The 22,846-nt window shown below is 47.9% G+C and overlaps 1 protein-coding gene across 1 annotated transcript in view; it reads left to right on the top strand.

Moving 5' to 3' along the window:
- The first annotated feature begins 428 nt into the window (after window positions 1-428).
- LOC109752243 (uncharacterized) overlaps window positions 429-22,846 on the top strand; it is a 33,569-nt gene continuing 11,151 nt past the window's right edge. Inside the window, exons 1-3 of the mRNA XM_020311148.3 lie at window positions 429-476; window positions 550-1,079; window positions 4,170-4,569. Of these exons, the coding sequence (XP_020166737.1) occupies window positions 429-476; window positions 550-1,079; window positions 4,170-4,569 (978 nt within the window). The remainder of the gene's footprint in view (window positions 477-549; window positions 1,080-4,169; window positions 4,570-22,846) is intronic.

Here is a 22,846-nt window from a genome sequence, read left to right as displayed (position 1 = left end):
CGAACGCGTCCGTGAACGTTTGAGGAGTCCGATTTGATGTACACGGGTGTAGCTGCTCTAACCCTAGATCCCACCTCTTTCCTCTGGATCCCCTCCGCCCACACTCCGGTCCTGCAGGCCGCCGTCGCCATCCCCTGTGACACCCACTACCCCAGCCCCTCCACGCCTCGCAGGGGACCGAAGAACCGCATTATTATGTCTTATTTGCGTTTTTTGCGAAATTATTATCTCAAGGGAGACGGAGGCGGAAGAGTCCTTTTCCTTCTGCAATCGGGACAAACAGGAGATTGAGTTCGGTTTGTTTTCCAATCGCAGTCAAAAAGGAGCAATATCTAGTAATCTGTGCGCCAAGAAGTTGTAATCGGGATCCTTCTCCCTCAGTCCTCTCCTCTAGAAAAAGGCCAGTTTTTTAGTTTACCGGATCAGCCATGAAGAACAAGAAGGGTCGCCGCAGCCGGAATGTAAGTCTGTTGTCTGCAGTCACTTCGATTCATCCTCCAGGGCTGATTTTGTGTTTTCTTGTTTTTTTCCCTGCTAAATCCAATGCAGAAAGCAACTTGCAACGAAGACCCTGCTTGCAAAGCAAACGGAGACAGGCTTAGCAGGCTGCCCAATGATCTTCTTCTCAATATCCTGGAGAGGGTGCAGACGTTTGACGCCCTCAAAGCCTGCATCCTCTCGAAGCAAATGCTGAAGCTCCCCGCCATGCTATCGCAGATTGTTATCGATGTTGGTTCCCTCTTCCCTCATCCCGATAGCTCCCGTGAATTTGGCATCCGTGATGTGGCCAGAGTCAATGGCGTTGTCGCTAAGGTAACGGATAACATCTTGTGGATGAGGAGCCCAGGAATCGCCATGCGCAAGCTTAATGTCAGAATGGTCTTGAGGCATTATGACGTTCTCTCTGTTGGCAAATCTTTTGCCCACGCCATGGCAACCCAGAAGGTCCAGAAAGCTGAAATTGAGTTCATGACGGAGAAGGCTTGCGCGGATTGCACATCTGCCGATCTCGTCGACTTTGCCAAATGCTTCAACACTATCTTTGCTGATTGTCTGGATGCATTCGCTGGCCTTTGTTGGTGCTAATCTTGTTATAAGGTTTGTCAGATATTGCATTAGTCTGAAGCTCATTGCATTAGTTCAGTATAGGCTAGTCAGTATGTGCATGTGCATGCATTGGTTTTCTATTTAATTAGTTTGCATGTAGAAAATAACTGGGCATGTCACGTGTGTGTGCATGTACTGGTATAGATTGAGTCGTAGCTAGCTTGGTCAGCTCCCGAACGATTCTCCCTGGGATGGCGCGGGTAAAAAGGATCGTGCGGAGGCTTTGCGTTGTAACCGGCCATGTTCTGTTGTACGTCCTGCTGAAGAGGATAAGAAAGGAAAACAGAAAAGACGCAAGGTTATTGCGCGTCGCAAAACTCTCTCCGTGAGACTGCGTTGCTCATCTCCTACCTCATGTGCGTGTGTTGAGTTTCAGCAAGAGAATACAGAGAAAGAGAGAGTAGAGCACAGCCTTGAAAACCATCAATTGGCATCAGAGCCACGGGGTGCAGGGCCTTGGGCGTTTTGGCGGCGGCGATCGGAGGAGTTCGGCAGCGGCGGCGATGGGTGATACATCTCCGAAGAGTAGCGATGGGAAGAGCAGCAGTGGCGGCGGAAAGTACACGCCGCCGGTGGCCAGGAAGGCTGCTGCAACGGACGGCGGTGCTGTCGTGCTCGCTACCCCGTCGAGGCCATGAGTGTGCCCGTCCAGTATCCGATGCTGACGGACACCAACTACTCGTTGTGGGCCGCAAAGATGAAGGTCCTGATGAAGCTGTTGCGTGTTTGGTCCACGATTGAAGGCTCCGGTGAGTATGATCAGGCTGCGGACGAAGGGGCGTTCGCCGCGCTCTCTCAATCCGTTCCGGATCACGTGATGCTGCAGGTTGCAGAGTGCGACACCGCGCGTGAGGCGTGGGAGATGATCAGGTGTGCGCGCCTGGGCGAGGATCGTGTGAAGAATGCGCATGCACGACAACTGAAGAGGCAGTTTGATCGCCTCGACATGGCGGACGGGGAGACCATCCAGGAGTTCGCCAAGAAGCTCATCCCGCTGGTGAGCGAGATCCGCTCTCTCGGCGTCACACTTGAAGATGAGCCCGTGGTGGAGCGGCTCTTCAGCGCTGTCCCAGACCGTTTCACGGACATCATCAACACCGTTGAGCAGTGGGGTGATGTCTCCGTGATGACGGTGCAAGAGGCGATTGGGCGCCTCACCGCGTTCGAGCAGAACCAGCATGGTCGTCGTCAGAGTGGTGGCGATGAAGGCGAGAAGCTGATGCTTGTTTCACGTGCCCAGCTGGAGGAGTTGATCCTTAAAGAGAAGAAGAAGGGGATGGGCTCCAGCAGCGGCAACAAGAATGATGACCAGGACGGGCGCGGTGGTGGCCGCGGCCAGGACGGCAAGAAGAAGGAACGTCGTGGCAAGTTTGACAAGTCCAAGATCACCTGCTTCCAGTGTGGCGAGAAGGGCCATTTCGCCTCCGAGTGCGAGGAGCCGAAGAAAGAGAAGGCGCTGCTCGACGATGAACCAGCGCTGCTGATGGCTGTGGCAAGCGAGCTGACGCCGGTGGTGGAACACGCCGCCGACGTGGTACAGCCAGAAGCTATGGATGTGAAGAAGGTGCCTTGCCCGTTAGCCGTGGAGGCTGAGTTGGAAGCTGCTAGGGCCGAGGCCGTGCGGCTGCGTGGTGAGTTGGCAACAGCCAATGTGAAGCTGCACGCTGTGTCCCCCGAGTACATGGCAGTGGCGAAGGGTGCAGCGTTTGCAAGTGCTGACGACAAGTACATGCACCTCCTGGAGTCCATGCATGCTTATGAGAAGGAGGTGCAGCAAGTAAGGAAAGAGAATGATGAGATGTGGGAATCACAGCGAGAATGCCGAGCTGCATGTTTCAGTGAAGAAGGCAATGGGAATGGCAATGGCCATGCAAGCTGGTACAACAATGCTTGCAACGACGCCGGCGGCAACGACGGTGACTCATACTGGCTTGGAGTGTCACTGTCCAGGAAAACAAGGTAATGCCCAAGAGCTAGTACCATCCATCTCTGAGTTATCCAAAGTGGAGGTGCATCCTGTGTAGCAGATCAAGTAGAGAGTTTCTTCCTGCATGAAAAGAAAGTAAAGCCAAAACTGGGCTCTCGTGATGTAAATCATAAGAACAACACTTGGTATTTGGATAGTGGTGCGAGTAACCACATGACAGGCTGCCGAGAAAGTTTTATAGTGCTGGATGAGACCATAAAGGGAAGCGTCAAGTTTGATGATGATTCTGTGGTGAAGATTCTTGGCAAAGGTTCAGTGTTGCTCCAGAGTGAAAATGGGCAGCACATACTCTTACATGATGTGTATTTTGTCTCCAAACTCACAAGCAGTATACTGAGTCTTGGGCAGCTAGATGAGGAAGGGTGCAAGTCAGTGCAACGCCGTGGGTTCATGAGTGTGTTTGATCACTCTGGGAAGCTGCTAGCCAGAGCAAGGAAAACCAAGAATCAACTCTATGTGCTGAATCTGAAGAAAGCTACACACGTATTCGATTCAGCTCCAACGAAAGCAGCTCAAAGCGGAGGTTATGCTCGTGGCGGTGCAGAAGTCGAGCCGGCATGAGGGTGCTTGGTACACAAAGAAATAAATTGAATAACAATATTAGAGAGGTGATTGTTGGTGCTAATCTTGTTATAAGGTTTGTCAGATATTGCATTAGTCTGAAGCTCATTGCATTAGTTCAGTATAGACTAGTCAGTACGTGCATGTGCATGCATTGGTTTTCTATTTAATTAGTTTGCATGTAGAAAATAACTGGGCATGTCACATGTGTGTGTGCATGTACTGGTATAGATTGAGTCGTAGCTAGCTTGGTCAGCTCCCGAACGATTCTCCGTGGGATGGCGCGGGTAAAAAGGATCGTGCGGAGGCTTTGCGTTGTAACCGGCCACGTTCTGTTGTACGTGCTGCTGAAAAAAATAAGAAAGGAAAATAGAAAAGACGCAAGGTTGTTGCGCGTCGCAAAACTCTCTCCGTGTGACTGTGTTGGTCATCTCCTACCTCATGTGCGTGTGTTGAGTTTCAGCAAGAGAATACAGAGAAAGAGAGAATAGATCACAGCCTTGAAAACCATCAGCCTTACGCGCCTATGGCTGCAAAATATGCGATTTGGTGAAGGCGACGTCCCCAACGTCCTTAGCATTTGCAAGCGGTTGAAATCTCTGCGATTATCCTACTGTGACTCAGGGATCCGTTCTGTGCTGCGTTTAGAGCATGCTCAACTCGTTGACCTTGAGATCGACTATGGGAAGTTCGAGACAGTTGTGCTCAACTGGCTACCGAAACTCCAACAAGTGACCTATAATAACTGGCGCTCTTACGACGATGAGCCCCTGTCTTTTGGTTTCGTCCCGCAGTTTTCAAATCTAAGCCTCGCGAAAATTGCTGTCCGTTCAGACAGGTGTCTAGAGTTGAGCCAGCTCCTTGCTAATTTCCCCTCCATAAGCCAACTGCATCTGAATTTTCGAAGTGAAAAGGTACTCAATTGCATCTGCCTTATTTCCACGCTATATGATGGTTGTATCTTGTCTGTAAGACTCCAACAGTAGTTACTTGAGTGGTTCTTCTCTGCCATCCTAGAATGTACTCCGTATATTATTTGCAGCTTGTACCCAATTCTTAGTATGCTTCTTCTTTCCCAGGCTATGATATGGTTATATGTCAGGGTGGACACGGTCCGAGCCGGTCCGGTCCCGGTCCGAGCTGGCGTTTGGATCGGCCGCCGGCGGTCCGGTCAGGACCGGACCGAGCAGCGTGGCCGGCCTGTTTTCAGGGACCGGACCGGCGGCGGTGAAGCCCGGGCCGGACCGAGAGGACCGGCGGTCTTGTTTCCATGGTGGTCATGGCGAGGCGGTGGTGACCAAATTGTCGGCAAGAGGATGGGTGTTGTGACAGAAACAGTGAACAAAGGAAGCAGCGAGGTGGGAGACGTGCGTGGGTGTTGTGGCGAGATGGGCAACATGCACGAGCGCCGGCGGCGAGGTGGGCGACATGCACGAGCGCCGGCGGCGAGGTGGGCGATGTGCCATGGGAAGTGCGCTCTGCGTCGCGGCGGTTAGCCATGAACATTCCTTAGAAGTTTTTTTCGTTGCATGCAACTAATGTGGGACGTGCATGAGCCCACGATTTTCTGTCTGCGGGCGTTGCCATAATTAGAGGATCAAACCTGACGTGTCAAATGGCGTCGCGATTTGTGGATCAAGCCTTGTTTCTATCGTACTTTCGTATTTCTTGTTCGACTGAATAAAAGTGCAGAAAGTTAACACATGAACAGGACTGAATACAGTCATATTCAGATATGGAGGTGCACATTTATACGAGATATATACATGTAGGTGCCGCCACTAACCCAACTAACTCCCGAGCTAACCTCCACTAATCCTGTACACGCGATAAAGACGCACACAACTAGGCAAGGTTTACAGAGAGAGCAAGGGGTAGACCTGAACATATACTTCACCAAAAGGAAAACGGCAGCGTAGGATCAAGGCACGTGATTATAGGCAGACCGTTTCTCCCACGATTTGCGCCTTCCAAAAAATACTTGCCTGATTTATTGGGCGCGAAAATCACGGCCGATCGAGCTTTTTTCCCCAGTTAATGGCCTGCGTGCGTGCTGTGCTGAAACGGCTGCCATGGCAAGGGTTGAGAACGCGGGATCGTTCATGGTGCACGCACGACAGTGACGGCGACCGGCGCCGAGAGGCAATGGCGCATGGCGAGGAGAGGGAGGAAGGAGTGGGGAATCTTGGGGACGAGGCTTGCTCCGGTGCACCCCGTAACTCAATTTTTTAGGGGTATTCTTGACCCCCGCCATCTATTTTTTCTCCGGCCCGCCGCTGCCCATATCCAAGCCCCGTAGCCCATATCCAAGCCCCGTAAACCATATCCAAGCTCCGTATAACCCGTATGACCCATACGTATGTATACGGTGACATCCCGAAAAAAAGGATGACACGCCCCACGACCAGGTAGGACCTGCCGACGGCCGATACATCAATCACGCAGCTCAATCAATCACGCAGCTCCATCATTCACGCAGCTCCTCCATCATTCTGGTGAGGTTCTGTAGGAATATCGGCGGCAGCGATCTTATCGCCGGCGATCTCGTCCGAGAGCGCGCGCGGCACCGTCGTCAACCTCCAACGCTCGCAGGTACCGCATCCCGTTTCCCCACGTTTGTCTCGCTCGCGGCAGCATCAAACGAACTGCCGCTGTTTTCATCGTAGTGGTTAATCTAGCGGGGCGGGCAACCTAGCTTTCTGGCGGTCCAGGCCATCGCAGATCTTGTTCTGGTAGTGCTGCTCGTCGTGATATACACAGTGATCACGCGGGCTAAAGTGGGTTTCTTCTTTCTAGGGTTAACCTAGCGTCGGTTGCCGTCGGTTGTGTGCACGACGGCTCCGTTATTTGATGCGGCGGCTTACCTAGGTATCCGGCGATCCAAAGTAATCATGACTGGTGCCGTGGGCTAGGAATCTGGCGGCGCATGTTATCACGGGTAGCGCTGCTTCTCGCGATCCAAAGTGATCACATACTGGATTCGTGGGACGTACCTTAATGCCGCTCGGTGTGGAGAGGGGGGAGGATCCATGGGCGATCAGAGATCGTTGGCGTCGGTTGTGTGCACGATCTGAACGCCTTCGGTTGGGGCGCTCTCCGGTTGGTGTAGTTTATTTAACATCCGTGATCGTGCGCTAGGTGTTGTATATGTCAGCATTGATAATGTTTGCACATGTGATGATACATATGAATTGTTGTAGGAAATGGCGGACGATGAGTTAACTGATATGATGCATGACATGGAGTTTGGAGAATTGATGAAAGACTGGATAGAAGATTGGTCAGATGATGAAAATTCAGATCGTGGAGATAGGTCAGAGAATGGGAACGTATTGGAAGATCTTAATGTGAGTGGCATTATCATGTTGTAATTTTTTGGTGGCATCCGACAATATTATATTTTGAAAATTTATAGATGGATGAACATGATGATGGTCAGGAAAACAATGAGCATGATGATGGTGAGGAAAACAACTCGGAGATCTCGAATGAAGATTACATTAGTCAGGTATGGAAGTGGAATTTTTTGTTGGCATGCATGCAAATTGAATTAATCCTGGAATATTATATGATAAGTACTTATGTATTTGTGTTATATTTTTCAGCTCATTTCCGAATGTCATAATGCGTACGACTATTACGGTGAATCCGACGCGGAGACAGGCCTTGATGTCGAATCATTAGCGGCACCTGATTCTGGGAGTCGCAATCGTCGGTCATCATGAGTGAGGTATGTATGTAATCAATGTTGTATGGAAGTAATGTTATACCATAGAAAACTGTTTTCATGGCTATGTTATGATTGTGTAGGTGACAGAAGTTGAGGGGAAAAAGAATGTCCAAGATACTGCTAGTGCAGATGATAAGAGGGATATGTTCACGCAGATAATACAAATGACTTTTACGTCTCACGAGGCTGCGTATGATTTCTACAACAGCTATGCTAGAGATAATGGTTTCAACATTAGAAGGAATAGGGTCAGGTATAGCAAAACCGAGTCACGTCATATGCGTTATAGGCGGTTTGTTTGTTCCAGACAAGGAAAACGTGACAGCAGGTTGCTAACCAAGGAAGGACACAACCGTAGGCTCAGACCCGAGATACGCTGCCACTACGAAGCGCACCTGACTGTGAAGCTTGACCAAAAGCGTGGGGTTTGGTATGTTGATAGTTTTGAGGACAAGCATAGCCATATCTTGGCAGGACCGGACGAGGTACCTTTTCTTTGGTCCCACAGAAAAATCAAAGAGTACCAGAGAGCTGAGATACTGTCCATGGGAGCTGCAGGGATTAGAATTCACGACATGATGGATGCCTTCATCAGCAAATATGTATGGTATGGCGGTGTTGGTTTTACCAGGCCTGAAATATACAACCTTTGCGCCATGGAGAAGAGGAAGCTGCTTTCAAAAGGTGATGCTGCCACAGTCATAGGCATCATGGTCAGTAGGAAACAGAGGGATCCTAGCTTCTTTTTCGAGTACAAGCTAGACAAGGAAGGACATATGAATAGGATGTTCTGGTGTGACTCCCAGTCTCGTCATGACTATGAGGACTTCGGCGACGTGCTTGTATTTGACAGCACGTACAAGATGAACCGGTATGGTATGCCATTCATACCCTTTGTTGGTCTTAACAATCACCGGAAGACCACTGTTTTTGCTTGTGCCATAGTTTCGGACGAGACCGAAGAGACATATGTGTGGCTGCTGGAGACTTTTTTGAGGTCCATGTGTCAAAAGATGCCAAAGAGTGTTATCACGGACGCCGACGCTGCGATGATCAAGGCAATTCGCCAAGTCTTGCCAAACGTGTGGCACCGTATACGTACGTGGCATATAGAAAAAAATATGAAGATTCACCTCAGTCACAAGTCCTTGAAGGAGTTCCGAACTCTTCTGTACTACAGCACGTCCACGGCCACGTTTGAGGAGAGATGGCACGCGTTTTCCAAAAGATGGCAGTCAGAAAAAACAGTAACATGGTTGAGACGGATGTATAAGAAGAGGAGACTGTGGGCCACGGCTTATCTGACAGAGGGTTTTTGGCTTGGCATGAAAAGCAACCAGAGGAGTGAAAGTCTAAACTCATGCCTTCACCTCCACCTAGACGGTGAAATGACCCTGGTGGATATGATTTTGCACTATGAGAACACCGTTGTACGTATCCGTGAGAATGAGGCACGAGATGATTGCACGGCCTCACAGAGTTTACCGGTGCCAGTTACTAGCTCGAGGGAACTTGAGATAGCTGCTTCTCACGTCTTCACTCCAGCAAACTTCTATATGTTGCAAGCTGATCTTAGGAAAATTGGTGGCATGGAGATTGTAGAAATAAAGCTCGGAGACGGATCACAGCAGTACATCGTGGCCTGGAAGAATAACCGGAAGAGCCGTTTTTGGGTGGAGTACACTCCAGTAAATTCTGCAGAAACTATAAGGTGCAGCTGCAGAAGAATGATTCGAAAGGGTCTACCTTGCAAGCACATATTCCATGTACTGAAGTACTTGAATATATCTGAAATACCAAAGTGTTTAGTTCTTGTGCGGTTCACGAAAGACGCAAGGTTGGGACTGCCCGCCAGGCGCACAAACGATCTGTTGGGATTTGGATGGACTGGAGCAGCTGAAAGAATGAAATATAGCCAGGTCAGTGTGTTGGCTTCAGAAGCTATGCATGCAGCATGCAAACACCCAACTTTGTGGGATCAGTTACAGGAGAGTTTGAAGACCGTGATAGCTAAGAGCCATGAGTATGATCAGCTAAAGGAAAATTTGAGTAAGAAAACGGCTGATCTTAGTACTTGTGCAATTGAATATGTAGACGATGGTGAAGGCAACATAGTTGAAGTTCATGATCCTATTAAAGTATCAACGAAAGGTGCAACTAAGGTAGATGAGAACCGCCCTATGTCGAAAAATGGTAGGCCACTTTCGTACGACGAGATCAGAATCAGGTGCGGCGCATGCAAATTGCTAGGGCACACTAAACGCAGCAAGAAATGCAAACTAAATAAGAAGTAAGTTTTTGTATGCATTGTAGGTTATAATTGTTTTTAACTTGTCATTCATTAACTGTTCCTGTTATCGTGTGCAGAAGCGTGGTGGGCGAAGAAGAGTAGAACAGTTGCTAAAGTTATGTTAGGATGAATCCAGTGATCTAATAGTGAGGTGTTTACAATGTGTTACTGCATACATGATACATGATATATACTATTGCAAAAGGCCAGTACCTTGAGATAGTGCTTGTAGCATATATGGACTAAACAGGAGGCGGTCACTAGGGACTTTAATCATGGAAAATGGATAGCATTTTAGCCATTGTAATGATGGCATCTTTTGTGTTGTCCACTGTAGTTATATTATATTAGAAAACTAGACGATACCCGGCATGTTGTTGCGGGAATGTTTTGCAATATATTCATAGAGAAATGGTTACGTGTAACATGTATATGTTGTTGCGGGAATATTTTGTTTGCATGTTGTGGTGGACCTTTCTCCATACATGTTGAATGACGAGGTGGCAAACTTGCATGTTAAGAGAAATAGGTTAGTGGTGGCTAGTTGTTTAGATATAGAAGATGTAATTATTGTTAGGAATAAGCAACTTGTATTCCCATGAGGCCATAGGCCGATATATATACATGTACAGGTGTGGAACATATGCAGGAAAACCCTTATACAACGGGATAAATACAAAGGGGTACATGACTTATATTATAACTCTAACACCCCCCCTCAAACTCATGGTGGATGAACAACACTGAGTTTGGAGAGATAAAAGCCATGTTGGGCTCGAGTCTGGGCCTTCGTCAGGAAATCCGCCAACTGCAACTCGGAAGGCACATACTGAAGAGCAATAACCTGATCCTGCACACCAACGCGCAAATAGAAAGCATCAACACCAATATGCTTGGTGAGCTCATGCTTCACAGGATCGCGCGCAATACTAATAGCACCTGTACTGTCAGATAAGAGCAGAGTCGGTGTAGTGACAGAAACACCAAAATCCTGAAGTAACCACCGTAACCAAGTCACCTCTGCCGTCAAAAGAGCCATGGCTCGCAACTCAGCCTCAGCACTCGAACGGGAAACTGCAATCTGTTTCTTCGTCTTCCGGGCAATGAGAGAACCACCAAGAAAAACACAGTAAGCAGAAAGTGAACGGCGATCAGAAGGATCACTAGCCCACGTAGCATCCGAATAGGCCTGAAGCTGTAAAGAACTGGAGCTAGGAAAGAATAGACGGTGAGAGATCGTGCCCCGAAGATATTGGAGAACACGAAGGAGATGACTATAGTGAACCGATGTGGGAGCAGAGACAAACTGACTCAGAATATGAACCGGATAAGAGATGTCCGGACGAGTGACAGCTAGATAGACAAGACTGCCAACGAGATGACGATAACGCGTCGGGTCAGGGAGAGGAACACCATCAGTAGCACGGAGGTGAACATTGAGCTCCATAGGAGTCTCAACAATGCGCTCGTCAGTAAGAGCAGCACGAGCAAGAAGATCTTGGATATACTTTTCCTGGGATATAAAAAAGCCATCAGAGGTAGAAGAGACTTCAATCCCAAGAAAGTAGCGACGAGGTCCAAGATCAGACATAAGAAACTGCTCACTAAGACGGGCCTTTACAAAGGCAATATACTCGGGGTCATCCCCAGTGATGATCATGTCATCAACATAGAGAAGAAGAAGAGTCCGACCACGAGGAGAAAGGTGAATAAACAATGCTGGATCATGAGCACTTGCTGAAAAACCAGCAGTAGTGACCACAGAGGCAAAACGCTCAAACCAGGCGCGAGGGGCTTGCTTAAGGCCATAGAGAGAGCGACGAACACGACATACCATGCCATCAGGAACATAATACCCAGGTGGTGGCTGCATGTACACCTCCTCACGCAGCTCACCATTAAGAAAGGCATTCTTAACATCAAGCTGAGATATAGACCAGTGGCGTGCAGAGGCAATAGCAAGAAGTGTACGAACAGTGGTCATATGGGCCACAGGAGCAAAAGTCTCGTCATAATCACGACCATGCTCCTGCTGAAAACCACGAGCCACAAGACGAGCTTTGTGACGCTCAAGAGAACCATCGGAGCGAGTCTTAACCTTGTAGACCCACTTACAAGTGATGGGACGGACTCCGGGAGGAAGAGAAACAAGATCCCAGGTACCAGTGCGTTCAAGAGCAGCAATCTCCTCTGCCATCGCAAACTGCCATTCAGGATGAACAACAGCCTGACGATAAGAAGTCGGTTCAAGAACAGCAACACCAGAAGTGGGAAATCCAAAGCGGTCAACAGGCGGACGAGGACGAGAACGCAAGCCATAAGTAGGCTGAGTGGAAGAGGACGACTCATCCAAGGAGGCATCCACAGGTCGTGAACGACGAGTGTAATGCTGAGGAAAAGATGGAACAATAGAAGGAGGAATCGCCAAGGTAGAATCGGGAGGTGGCGACGAAGAAGTCACCGGAGATGAAGGTGTAGAATCCGGTGACATGCTAGGCGAGGAGATCGGAGAAGATGGTGGCTGCAAATCGACTAGAGGTGGAGAAGCAGAGGGAGTGGAACGAATAGGCACAGGCGCGACGGGGGTGATAGGTGAGTCAGGAAAAGTGAGAAAAGAGATATCCTCCACTGAAAAAAGCGAGGAAGATGGGCGTGGGTAGAAAGGACGAGACTCATCAAAAGTCACGTCGCGAGAGATACGCATCCGACGACCGATAGGATCCCAACAACGATAGCCCTTATGCTCATCACTGTAGCCTAAGAAGACACACTCAACAGACTGAGCGGTCAGTTTGGTGCGTTCGCGAGGGGCAAGAAGAACATAGTACACAACCAAACAAGCGAAGCATCGAATAGTCGGGAGAACGATCAAAAAGACGCTCAAAAGGAACGCCACCCTGCAAAGCAGCGGACGGCTGAAGGTTGATGAGATAGGCGGAAGTGGAGATAGCCTCGGCCCAAAAATGAGGCGGAAGAGAGGCGGCGATCATCATCGCACGAGCCGTCTCAAGAAGGTGACGATGCTTGCGCTCAGACACGCCATTCTGAGCATGAGCACCATGACAAGAGAACTGGGCAAGAGTAATGCTCAGCAAGGACTCCACGCAACATCTTGGAGATATACTCTCCAGTAGAGTCAGCACGGAAAACACGAATAGGAGTAGAGAACTGAGTGTGAACCATGGCAGCAAAACGCTTATATATAGATAACACCTCACTACGAGAAGACATAAAATATATCCAGGTGTATCGAGAGAAATCATCTATAAAAATAATATAGTAGCGATGACCTCCTTTCGAGGCAAAGGGAGCTGGACCCCAGACATCGGAGTGAACCAGGTCAAAAGGACGCTGAGACATAGTGTCACTATGAGGATAAGGTAACTGGACCTGTTTACCAAGCCGACAACCCTGACAGTCTAAAGACACACCGCCGGAGACAGATCCAAGAAGACCACGTCGAACTAAGGATGAGAGACGAGAGCACACAAGTGACCAAGGCGATGATGCCACTGCTGAAAAGAGCTGGTAGACAAGGCAACAGAGGGGGAAAGACTGGCGGCGGTGGCAGCGGAGGGTAGGTGAAGCCAGTCAAGCTCCCAGAGACCCTGAGAGTCACGGTGTCGGGGGCCAGCACCAAGGAGAGCACCAGTGTGACGGTCTAGAACAGAACAAGAGTCAAAGTCTAGAATCACCCGACAACCGGAGTCAACAATCTGACCACCAGAAAGGAGCTGCATGGTAAGTCGAGGAACATGAGCAACATCAGGAACATGAAAAGATGAGGTGCTAAGAATGCCTCGACCATTAACCGGGAGGGAGGTACCATCAACAGTAAGAACATGAATAGGAGAATCAAGAGCACGAATAGAAGACAAGATGGATGAATCATGAGTCATATGAAAAGATGCTCCAGTATCAAGAATCCATGGAGATGTACTTGACTGTGTTGAAGGTGGTCTCACAATGCCAGAGGAGTCAGTAGCAGAACCAGCAGAACCCGTCGGTGAAGAACCAGAGCAATCAGCGAGCAAGCACCGAAGGCGCGTAATCTCCTGCTCAGTCAGGAGCTCAACTGAAGAGGTCGACGTAGATGCACCCGACAATGAAGAGCCGGAGGCGGTCAGCAGACCACGAAGTCCCACAATCTCCTGCTTGGTGAAGTACATAGCTGAAGTAGACGACGCAGTAGCACTGGGAGAGGAGCGGCCACTAGGCCCACCACCACCTGTGGAAGCCGCCAGAGGAGGCGACATAGCATAACCAACATCATCCGTAGAGGCCGGTGAAGGAGACGAGGGCACATGCAGACAAGCCCCAAGCGCCAAAGGAAGACGCGGGTCAATAGAGTCATATGCATCAACACATCCGATGGGGGCCGTGAGAGGAGCCGGGGGAGAACGATAATCACCGATCAAAGTCGCAGGAGGAGTCGATGTAGAGCGACAATCACGACGTGCGAGAGTCGCCACAGGGGACGATAGCACAGACGGACGAGCACCAAGCACCGAAGAAAGGCACATGTGCGAGACGGGGTCAGTATATCAAACACTGAAAACACCGTCAGGAATCACCTCAGAGCAGGCGAGAGACACCTTTTTTTTGCGCGAGGGAAATCGGAGACGAGAAGGAGTCGCACGGCGGCCGCGGGAAGTGAAGCTAGGGCTCACGAGTAGCCGCGCACGGAGCCGATGCCTCCGCTGCCCTCACGTGGCTGGGAGCAGGAGGCGCAGCCGAGAGGAAACGGCGCGACCGGAGCCGCCCTGACAGCACCGGGCGGGAGGAGGCGGGAGGGGCGGACGGCGGGGCCGGGCGGGAGGGGCGGACGGCGGGGCCGGGCGGGAAGCAGCGGACGACGCGACCGCGAGCTGAGGGGCCGGGCGGGAGGGGCGGACGGCGGGGCCGGGCGGGAAGCAGCGGACGGCACAACCGCGAGCTGCCCTGGCAGCGCCGGGCGGGAGGTGGCGGGAGGAGCGGACGAGACGCAGCAGTCGCGCCGAGACGAGATTGGATCGTAGCACGAGTTGCGCGTGCGAAAAAGAGACCTAAAGCTCTAATACCATGTTAGTAATAAGCAACTTGTATTCCCATGAGGCCATAGGCCAATATATATACATGTACATGTGTGGAACATATGCAGGAAACCCCTTATACAACGGGATAAATACAAAGGGGTACATGACTTATATTATAACTCTAACAATTATGTGTGGTAATAATTAAATTTTTTTCACTGCTTTGGTTCACCACCATTTAGATATAGAAGATACCAGCTCACTTTGGTCTACAGTATAGACTTCGTACCAAAAACCCACCATTTTCCCCTCATAAAGAAAAAAACCCACCATTTTATGGCTTGTAGTGTAACTCGGGCCGCTTGTCGCGATGACGTGGAGGGGGGGGGTGACGGATGCCGTTAGACGGCGCGACACACGGCCGCTCCCATTGCCGAGCCCATTTAACAATTTTTATTTTGATTACAGCCCGTTTAAATGGGCCGCGCTGGCCACCTGGTCGGGGCGGTTCTTCCCTCGTGATCTCCACGTGCGTTCTATCTATCCACTGCGACCGCCGCCGCCACCGCCGCCGCCACCGATCCACGTCTTGCCACCGGTCATGTTACCCCATGGTTTCGTGGAGCGACGAGTCGAGCTCCTCTTCGGATGGCGAATCCGTGACTAGCCTGCAGGTACGCTCCTACTATATAATCTCCAAATAGTGCTAGGCTTAGGGTTAGGGTTCTTCATTTCCGGTATTTAACGCAGGGCGTTGATTTGTGCATTATCTCTGTTGTTTCGTTTAGCTTCCTATGACTATCCCTTGCTATGAATGGAGTGGCATTGCTCACGATCTATCTTCTCGTTGTCTGCATCGAGAACCTTGCATCAGCCTAGTTGCTTTTGATTCCACTGGCAGATGTTTTCTTGCCTGTGGTCAGAAGGTATGTTGTTCCGTACTGTAAATAGCGTGCTCGATTTACTTCACGGTAATCCATTGTTCTGCCCAAAATTGCATACAATTTCAATTAATTTGTGCATTTACAAAGTCCGTATTTATGTTGTTTTTTTTTACGATCTAATATTTGTTTTAGCACATAATAGCATATACTTGTAGTTAATTGATCCATATATATATATATATATATATCATTGCATGCTACATTTTGTGTTTATATGATTGAGACCATATTTTTAGTGCATTGCATGTAATTGTATTGCATTTGTGCATATATGATTGAGACCATATTTTTTCATACTGTAGGAAGAAGTGAAATGTAACTATGTGGAATGGGTAGACCCGGAGTGGTCAGTGGCTACGAAGTTCTGCCTGAGAGAACTGTGGAGCATGTATGACAAGAAGCTGAGACAGAATATTAAGAATGCTGAAGAAAAATGCATGTTAATTGGAGAAAAGAGGAGGACGGAGGAAGAGGTGAGATATTTCAAAATGGACTTTGCTAAACTGGTGGCTGATAAGGATGATGCTCTCACGCAGTTGGGCAATGCAAGATTGTCACTTAGCGATCTCAAAGAGGAGCTGGAGAAGAATAAGATGCAGACCATGGTTGTGCCAATCTACATCAGGTCCTGAGGGTAAAGGCTAAGAAAGACCGGGACCGGGTGGTGCTAGAGAGAGACCAAGTGATGAGAGAGAGGGACCAGCTGAAGCAAGAGAAGAAAACACTTGAGTATATTATTTCAGATTTTCTCAAACAGAAACATGGGTATGTTGATAAGATCAAGAAGCTGAAGGAGATTTGTGATGAATTTTAAGTATGTTTTGTGGTTTATTGTTGAACAGAATGATCAAGTCCTATCTGCATTGTGGCCAGTTCATTTGTGTAAGGTCTAAGTATATTATATTAACCAATAAATTATATCACTTTCGAAATAGTTTGCCCTTGTTTGACCTGCATCCTAATGCAGGTTCTCGGCTAAGCACTGAAATTCTTTTGCTTCCACTGGAGCTCTAAATCGTACTTATCAAGGGGGCGAAATAGTAGTTGATCATGTGATTGATGGTGCTACTGATCCTGATCTTCATGACGCAGAAAAGGAAAAGGCTAACAAAAATGCAGCAAAAAAAAACTGTGCAACGTGATTTCAAGGAACACATAACGCCAAGGGAGTCTGGCGCAAGACACGAGGAAGATCCACCTGCGGACGCCGATCCCGAGAGATCCAGCGGCAATCATGCGCACGGGATCCCAGGCGGATCTGCCTACTCCACCAATCGCAGGATCCACGGGTGGCCCGTCTGCGTCCGACATGCGGGCTGTCTCCACCGAGCGGTCGGGCGGGACCGGACCTGGCGCGTCCCCCCGCGCCAACTGGCGCTCGTCAACTGGGTCGCCCGCGCGGGGACCGGATCTGTCGTTGTCTCGGGCGCGGGATCCCACACCGGATGGCACGACAGCCGAGGTTGATTCTCATGCAAACAAAAAGGAATTTATCAAATTTTTTTCTTATTGTTGAATAATGCCAAACCAAATAAAAAAAAATGCAAAAGTAAAAAAGAAATGAATTACTCTTCCATGACAGAAAAGAATGAACACAGCAGCAAAAAACATTAAGGTAGAACAAATGAAGGGAAGCAAAAATTTATTGGTACAAAACGTATAGTCTGACTGCATTACACATACACAAGTATGTGTGAGCGACCAAAAATCCACACAAAATCCATGGTATCGTGCTTATTACATGAATGATAGAAAATCAAAGTTGTCCATGCCGGGAAACGTGCTTCCGGACTTAAAACAAACGACTAAAACTAGAATCTTGAATCATGTATGATGTCTTCACGCCTTGCTTTTCTTTGCGATGTCGCGGATTTTGTTCTTCACACATTCGAGCGTGTTGGTAGGTGAGAGAACCAACACGGCGACGAGACGCCTTCTCCTTGCATTAACCGTGCCCTGCAATTTTTAGAACAAGGTTTAATGAATAGAAGTTGGTATTATACGACAATTGTACAAGTGTACGAACAGAGAGGACAAATTATCTGGGTAAAATCGGCGGTCCATCGATCCCCGTCCCAACGCTCCATAACTTCAATCACAAAAAGGCCACAAGAGTTCCTAATATATATGCAAACATTAGTCACCGTGCGCACGAACATGTCTTTCGTAAGTAGAAAATGATGAACCATAACTCACCCGTCCTCTTGTACTGGCATGTCGATCTGAGGTATGATAGGCCACTTAGTGACGTCTGGATATTTGCCAGGTGTAATACGGTTTGCCTCTTCCATATCAATTGCTATTGCTAGTCGCTATTTGAAAGAAAGTAGTAGTGAGAAACCATATGACATTTCATATGAAGAATGCTCAATGTTGGGGAGAGTACCACTGCTTTCACAGTGTCGAGAGAGAACTCGAGAGGATAGAGCGAATCAAAAACTCGGAATTCTTTCTTGAGGTTGTGCATCACCACGGTGATCCAGTGTGTATTGCCGACGTTCAACGGGATAAACGACTAAAATGTGGAACACATTTGTAATCAGATGCAATTATGCTTGTTGAAATGAGTGTTAATGAAGTAGTAAGAACATATCGTACCTTATCACGGAAGGTATACTTGTCCAGAACCCTACGTACTGCTCCAGCTCTACTCAGCGCACTATCCATGTTGTATTTCGACGGTTTAGGGTTGTCTCGTGCCTTAGCACGATCAACAAGGTATTTGGACATCCAGGCTGGACAGAGGTGCTGATCATGACCAACGCGCAGAGCCAAATGTGTCTGATAAGCATCGATAATCTGCGTAAAATAATAGAACATTTTATTTTCATAGGTGACACCTAGATTATGCACTTAAATAGCAGGACATGGTAATAGATCTTACGTCATCCGCCAGCCATGTATGCTCAAGTACCGGTCGTATACTCTCCACAGTCACAGAGGTGCCACGTTCATTGTAGTAAACTCTTTTTGTCATATTCTTCTCAGACCGAGCAGCTGCCTCCACAAACGCAACAGCAGCATCGATGAGTTCCAGTGTCAAATCGTCCTTAACAGAGCCTTCCATGTCATTGTCACTAAACAGAGCTGCATGATAAATTACGAACGTCACGAACGGTGAGTACATGAAATGGTAGTAAATTAAGCACTAAGATAGCTACTAACGGTACCTCTAGTTGCGGTAGTGTTGCCGGATGGCTTAGTACCGCGAGCACTTCGCTTGCCGGGCTTGTCAAGTTTAAAGGGGGATTCAAATTTCTTGGGAACAGTCCGTCGGCGCTTCCCGGATATAACATCGTCTTCTTTTGCGATTGCTGCAGACTTTTTCCCCTTGCTCTTACCCACCATCCAGTCGATAGAACTTGCAGAAATGTCAATGTCGGATGATTCTGCTCAAGGAGAATTACCTACAATCCAAGGGTTCTCCGGTGTTGCGCCGCACTCATCAGTAGGCTTAGTTGTCTTGTCAACATTTAACTTGGCAGGTGTTTTCTAGTTAACAAAGAAATAATGTGATAGGTTCAGTTAAGGAAAATGAAGATGCATAATTGAGATAAATGAAGACAAATAAATCAAAACATACTTCCTCATCATCGTTGTTCTGGTTTACAACAGGCTCGTCAGGCTGTGTCAAATTAATCACCGGCTCTAGACCATCAGAGTCATCCTTGTACACGAATTCTTTTTTTTCTGGCGGACCATTCTCAAAGGAATCCACTTCTAGGTCGGCATCATTGTTGCCGGAAGCCGCAGCAGCCGCTGGCTTGTACATCACACCATTTTGGTTCAACTTCTCTAATAATCTCTGCATTACATAAAAAATATTAATTAATGTCGGCACGGTTTTGCAACTTCAAAAATGTTGTAAACATAGAATTAAGGGTGTGTCACCTCGGCTACTTGTTCCGGTATTTCCTTCATTTGGCTGCGTATGTAATCCATACACCGCTTCAGGATGAGGTTCATCATCTCGTCCGCGTTTGAGGCTAACTTGGACTTCTTTGCCGCACCAACAGCGGGCTTCATTTTTGGCTTTTCTGGTTCGGGTACTTTGCGCTCCTGCGCCCTATACTCCTTGGTTATGTTGTCTTCAATCTGCATGTGAAATACAAGTATATGTGATCAATAAAAATATTAATACAACTAATTATGTTATATAAAAGATTTAAGAAGTACCCAACGTAATGAATTACCTTGATGTTACCACAGCCACGACCGTGGTCATAATCAAACTTGTCTCTCCTTGAGGCTGCAGCTTCAGTCCAATTCCTCATTAGAGGTTGCATGGACAAGCTAGGATTGAATGCGCATTCACCTTCCAGAGGCTGAACCTTCTCCCAGTACAGGTACTGCATGAATATGAGAAATTACAATTAGTACTATACAGCAGGTAAATTAGCAATCATATTTTTTTGCAATGGTACAAGTCTGAAAGGTGTACCTGCAGGAGAGCTAAGTTCCCTCTCGGCCATTGGCGGAGGTGTTTGCCTTTCCTCACGTTGCGAAGGCAGTCCAGCAGAACCCGGAGGGTGAATGCATTCCAATTAATCTTGGATATACGCTTCACATCGTCCACCAATGCGTAATATTGCTTTGGTACAGTCTTGCTCGACATGGGAGCAAGAACTGTTCCAAGCAACATGAGGACAACTCTCCGAAGGAAATCGTTGTCGGCAGATTTATTTTTTGTGATGTCCACAATCAGATCATCGATGACTATGTTACCTGTGGTCTTGCTCAGGAATTGAGGCAGCACTCAATCTTTAACATCCTCACCTTCCTCACCGAGAATACCTTCTGCCGACAGTCCGTGGTTCTCCAAGGCCAAGATGCACTCAACATCCACGGCACCAAAAGACACTTCGCCAACCAAGTCTTGTACAATGAATCTGCCCTTGCTAGGATAAAAAATCTCAACCATGTACCGGATCAACAGTGTACGCATCTTCAGCGAAGGTATCTGAAGCATGCTACGGAGTGGTGTTTCGGCAAGTGCGGCCCGTTGACCGGAAGATAGACCGGCAATAAGTTTGCACCATTTTTCAACGGCGCAAACAATTTCTCCGTTGAGTTCATCCATCCTGTTAAAAAAATATACTTGGTTATAGTACCATAAATTATGTAATCAACTTTTTTCCTAACATATTGTTGCATAAAACATAATAATGGAATACACTATCCCACAGTAGATAGAAAACTATACAACATAATTTATTCATACTGAAACATTCAGCAGAGACACGTGCAGCACATAAATGACAGTTTAACAAGTACTTATTTACCAATTAGTTTCATAATAAAAAGCAACATAATTTATATAATCATTTATTTTCATACGGTACTGTACAAATAGATATAAGAATCGGTGACAGTGCCTAATTAACAGCAAATCGAAAAGAAAAAAACGAAATTATGCATACTGGAACATGCATCAAACAAACGTGCAACACATACAATATTAGTCGGCGTCTCATAGTTGCAACATGCATGTCTTAGGGCATTGCTATAACTTAGAGGACTATGCTATAGCTAACACTGATTAAAAATTGTTGTTTATTCATCAATCCAACCTACAAGTGAAAGACAACAAACAACATGCAGAAACTAATTTGCAATCGTAGGGCTATCTAATCTAATACACGCACAAACAAATCTAGTGTCATAGGCCTATCTAATCTAATACACGCACAAACAAAAAACATCTACTCCAAAAGATGTAATGCGAAGATTATGCGCTAATTAATCTTAGTCCTATCGAATCTAACACACGCACAAAGAAAAGCATCATGGATGCGGTACGGTTGCCAACATACTGGATCGCTCGATGAAGATGGAAGTTGTCGGCGTTGTAACGTGGACGCAGTTCGTCCATGACGTCCAGCACGCGCTGACGATCTGGATGTTCTCGACGATCTTGCTGGGGTTGGGCCGATGCTAGGGACGCAGCTGTCGTTGACTCGGCGGTAGGAGCCGTCGTAGACGACATGAAAGACGATGCCGAGACTATATAGGAGGAGGAGGATCTCCTAGGTCGTCGTAACCACCAGGGAAAGAACACCCGTGATCTTTGCCTTCCTTGGTTGACGAGAGGCAGTACGTGCTCCTAAATTAAAGGGATAGGCTTCCCACGCTCGAGTTTTTTTTGTAGATTCCGATCCGGGAATTGTGTAGCAAATCGCAGCTGCTCCTCTCTTTGCGCGACGAGGGGCTCGTTTCATGTACTTTTTTTCTTTTCTTTTTCATATTAGAAAATTTTGATATCAAATAATTATTTCAACTCAACCAAATGGCCCCAATTTTTTTTCACACAATGGGATGACCATGGACATCATGCATGCCAATTCTCATCGATTTCCGACACTCGATGCATTTACTAGGATTTTGCCGGCGAAAAGAACCTGAAACGCCGCCCGGACATGATGCAATGTTCGTTCGATGTCAGGAATGGCTCACATGTTGCATGGGGGCCTACATTGGGCATCCTCACATGGTGCCAAAGTTTGGTGTCATTTCATGCAGGCCAGCACATAGCACATGTGCAATCACCATCATTCGGGTCTGCCAGAGGGGGAGCCCGAAGGACGTTGTTTTTCCGGACTCAACCAAATGGCCCTAGATTTTTTTTTCACACAATGGGATGACCATGGACATCATGCATGCCAGTTCTCATCGATTTCCGACACTCGATGCATTTACTAGGATTTTGCCGGCGAAAAGAACCCGAAACGCTGCCCGGACGTGACGCAACGTTCGTTCGGTGTCAGGATGGCTCACATGTTGCATGGGGGCTTACATTGGGCATCCTCACAAGGTGCCAAAGTTTGGTGTCATTTCATGCAGGCCAGCACATAGCACATGTGCAATCACCATCATTCGGGTCTGCCGTAGGGGGAGCCCGAAGGACGTTGTTTTTCTGGACTCAACCAAATGGCCCCAAATTTTTTTCACACAATGGGATGACCATGTACATCATGCATGCCAATTCTCATCGATTTCCGACACTCGATGCATTTACTAGGATTTTGCCGGCGAAAAGAACCCGAAACGCTGCCCGGACATGACGCAACGTTCGTTCGATGTCAGGATGGCTCACATGTTGCATGGGGGCCTACATTGGGCATCCTCACATGGTGCCAAAGTTTGGTGTCATTTCATTCAGGCCAGCACATAGCACATGTGCAATCACCATCATTCGGGTCTGCCGGAGGGGGA

Source organism: Aegilops tauschii, chromosome 6 (assembly GCF_002575655.3).
Source record: "Aegilops tauschii subsp. strangulata cultivar AL8/78 chromosome 6, Aet v6.0, whole genome shotgun sequence".
NCBI lineage: Eukaryota > Viridiplantae > Streptophyta > Magnoliopsida > Poales > Poaceae > Aegilops > Aegilops tauschii.
The sequence above is the reverse complement of the archived record's forward strand: the minus strand, read 5'-3'. Positions and strand labels throughout refer to the sequence as shown.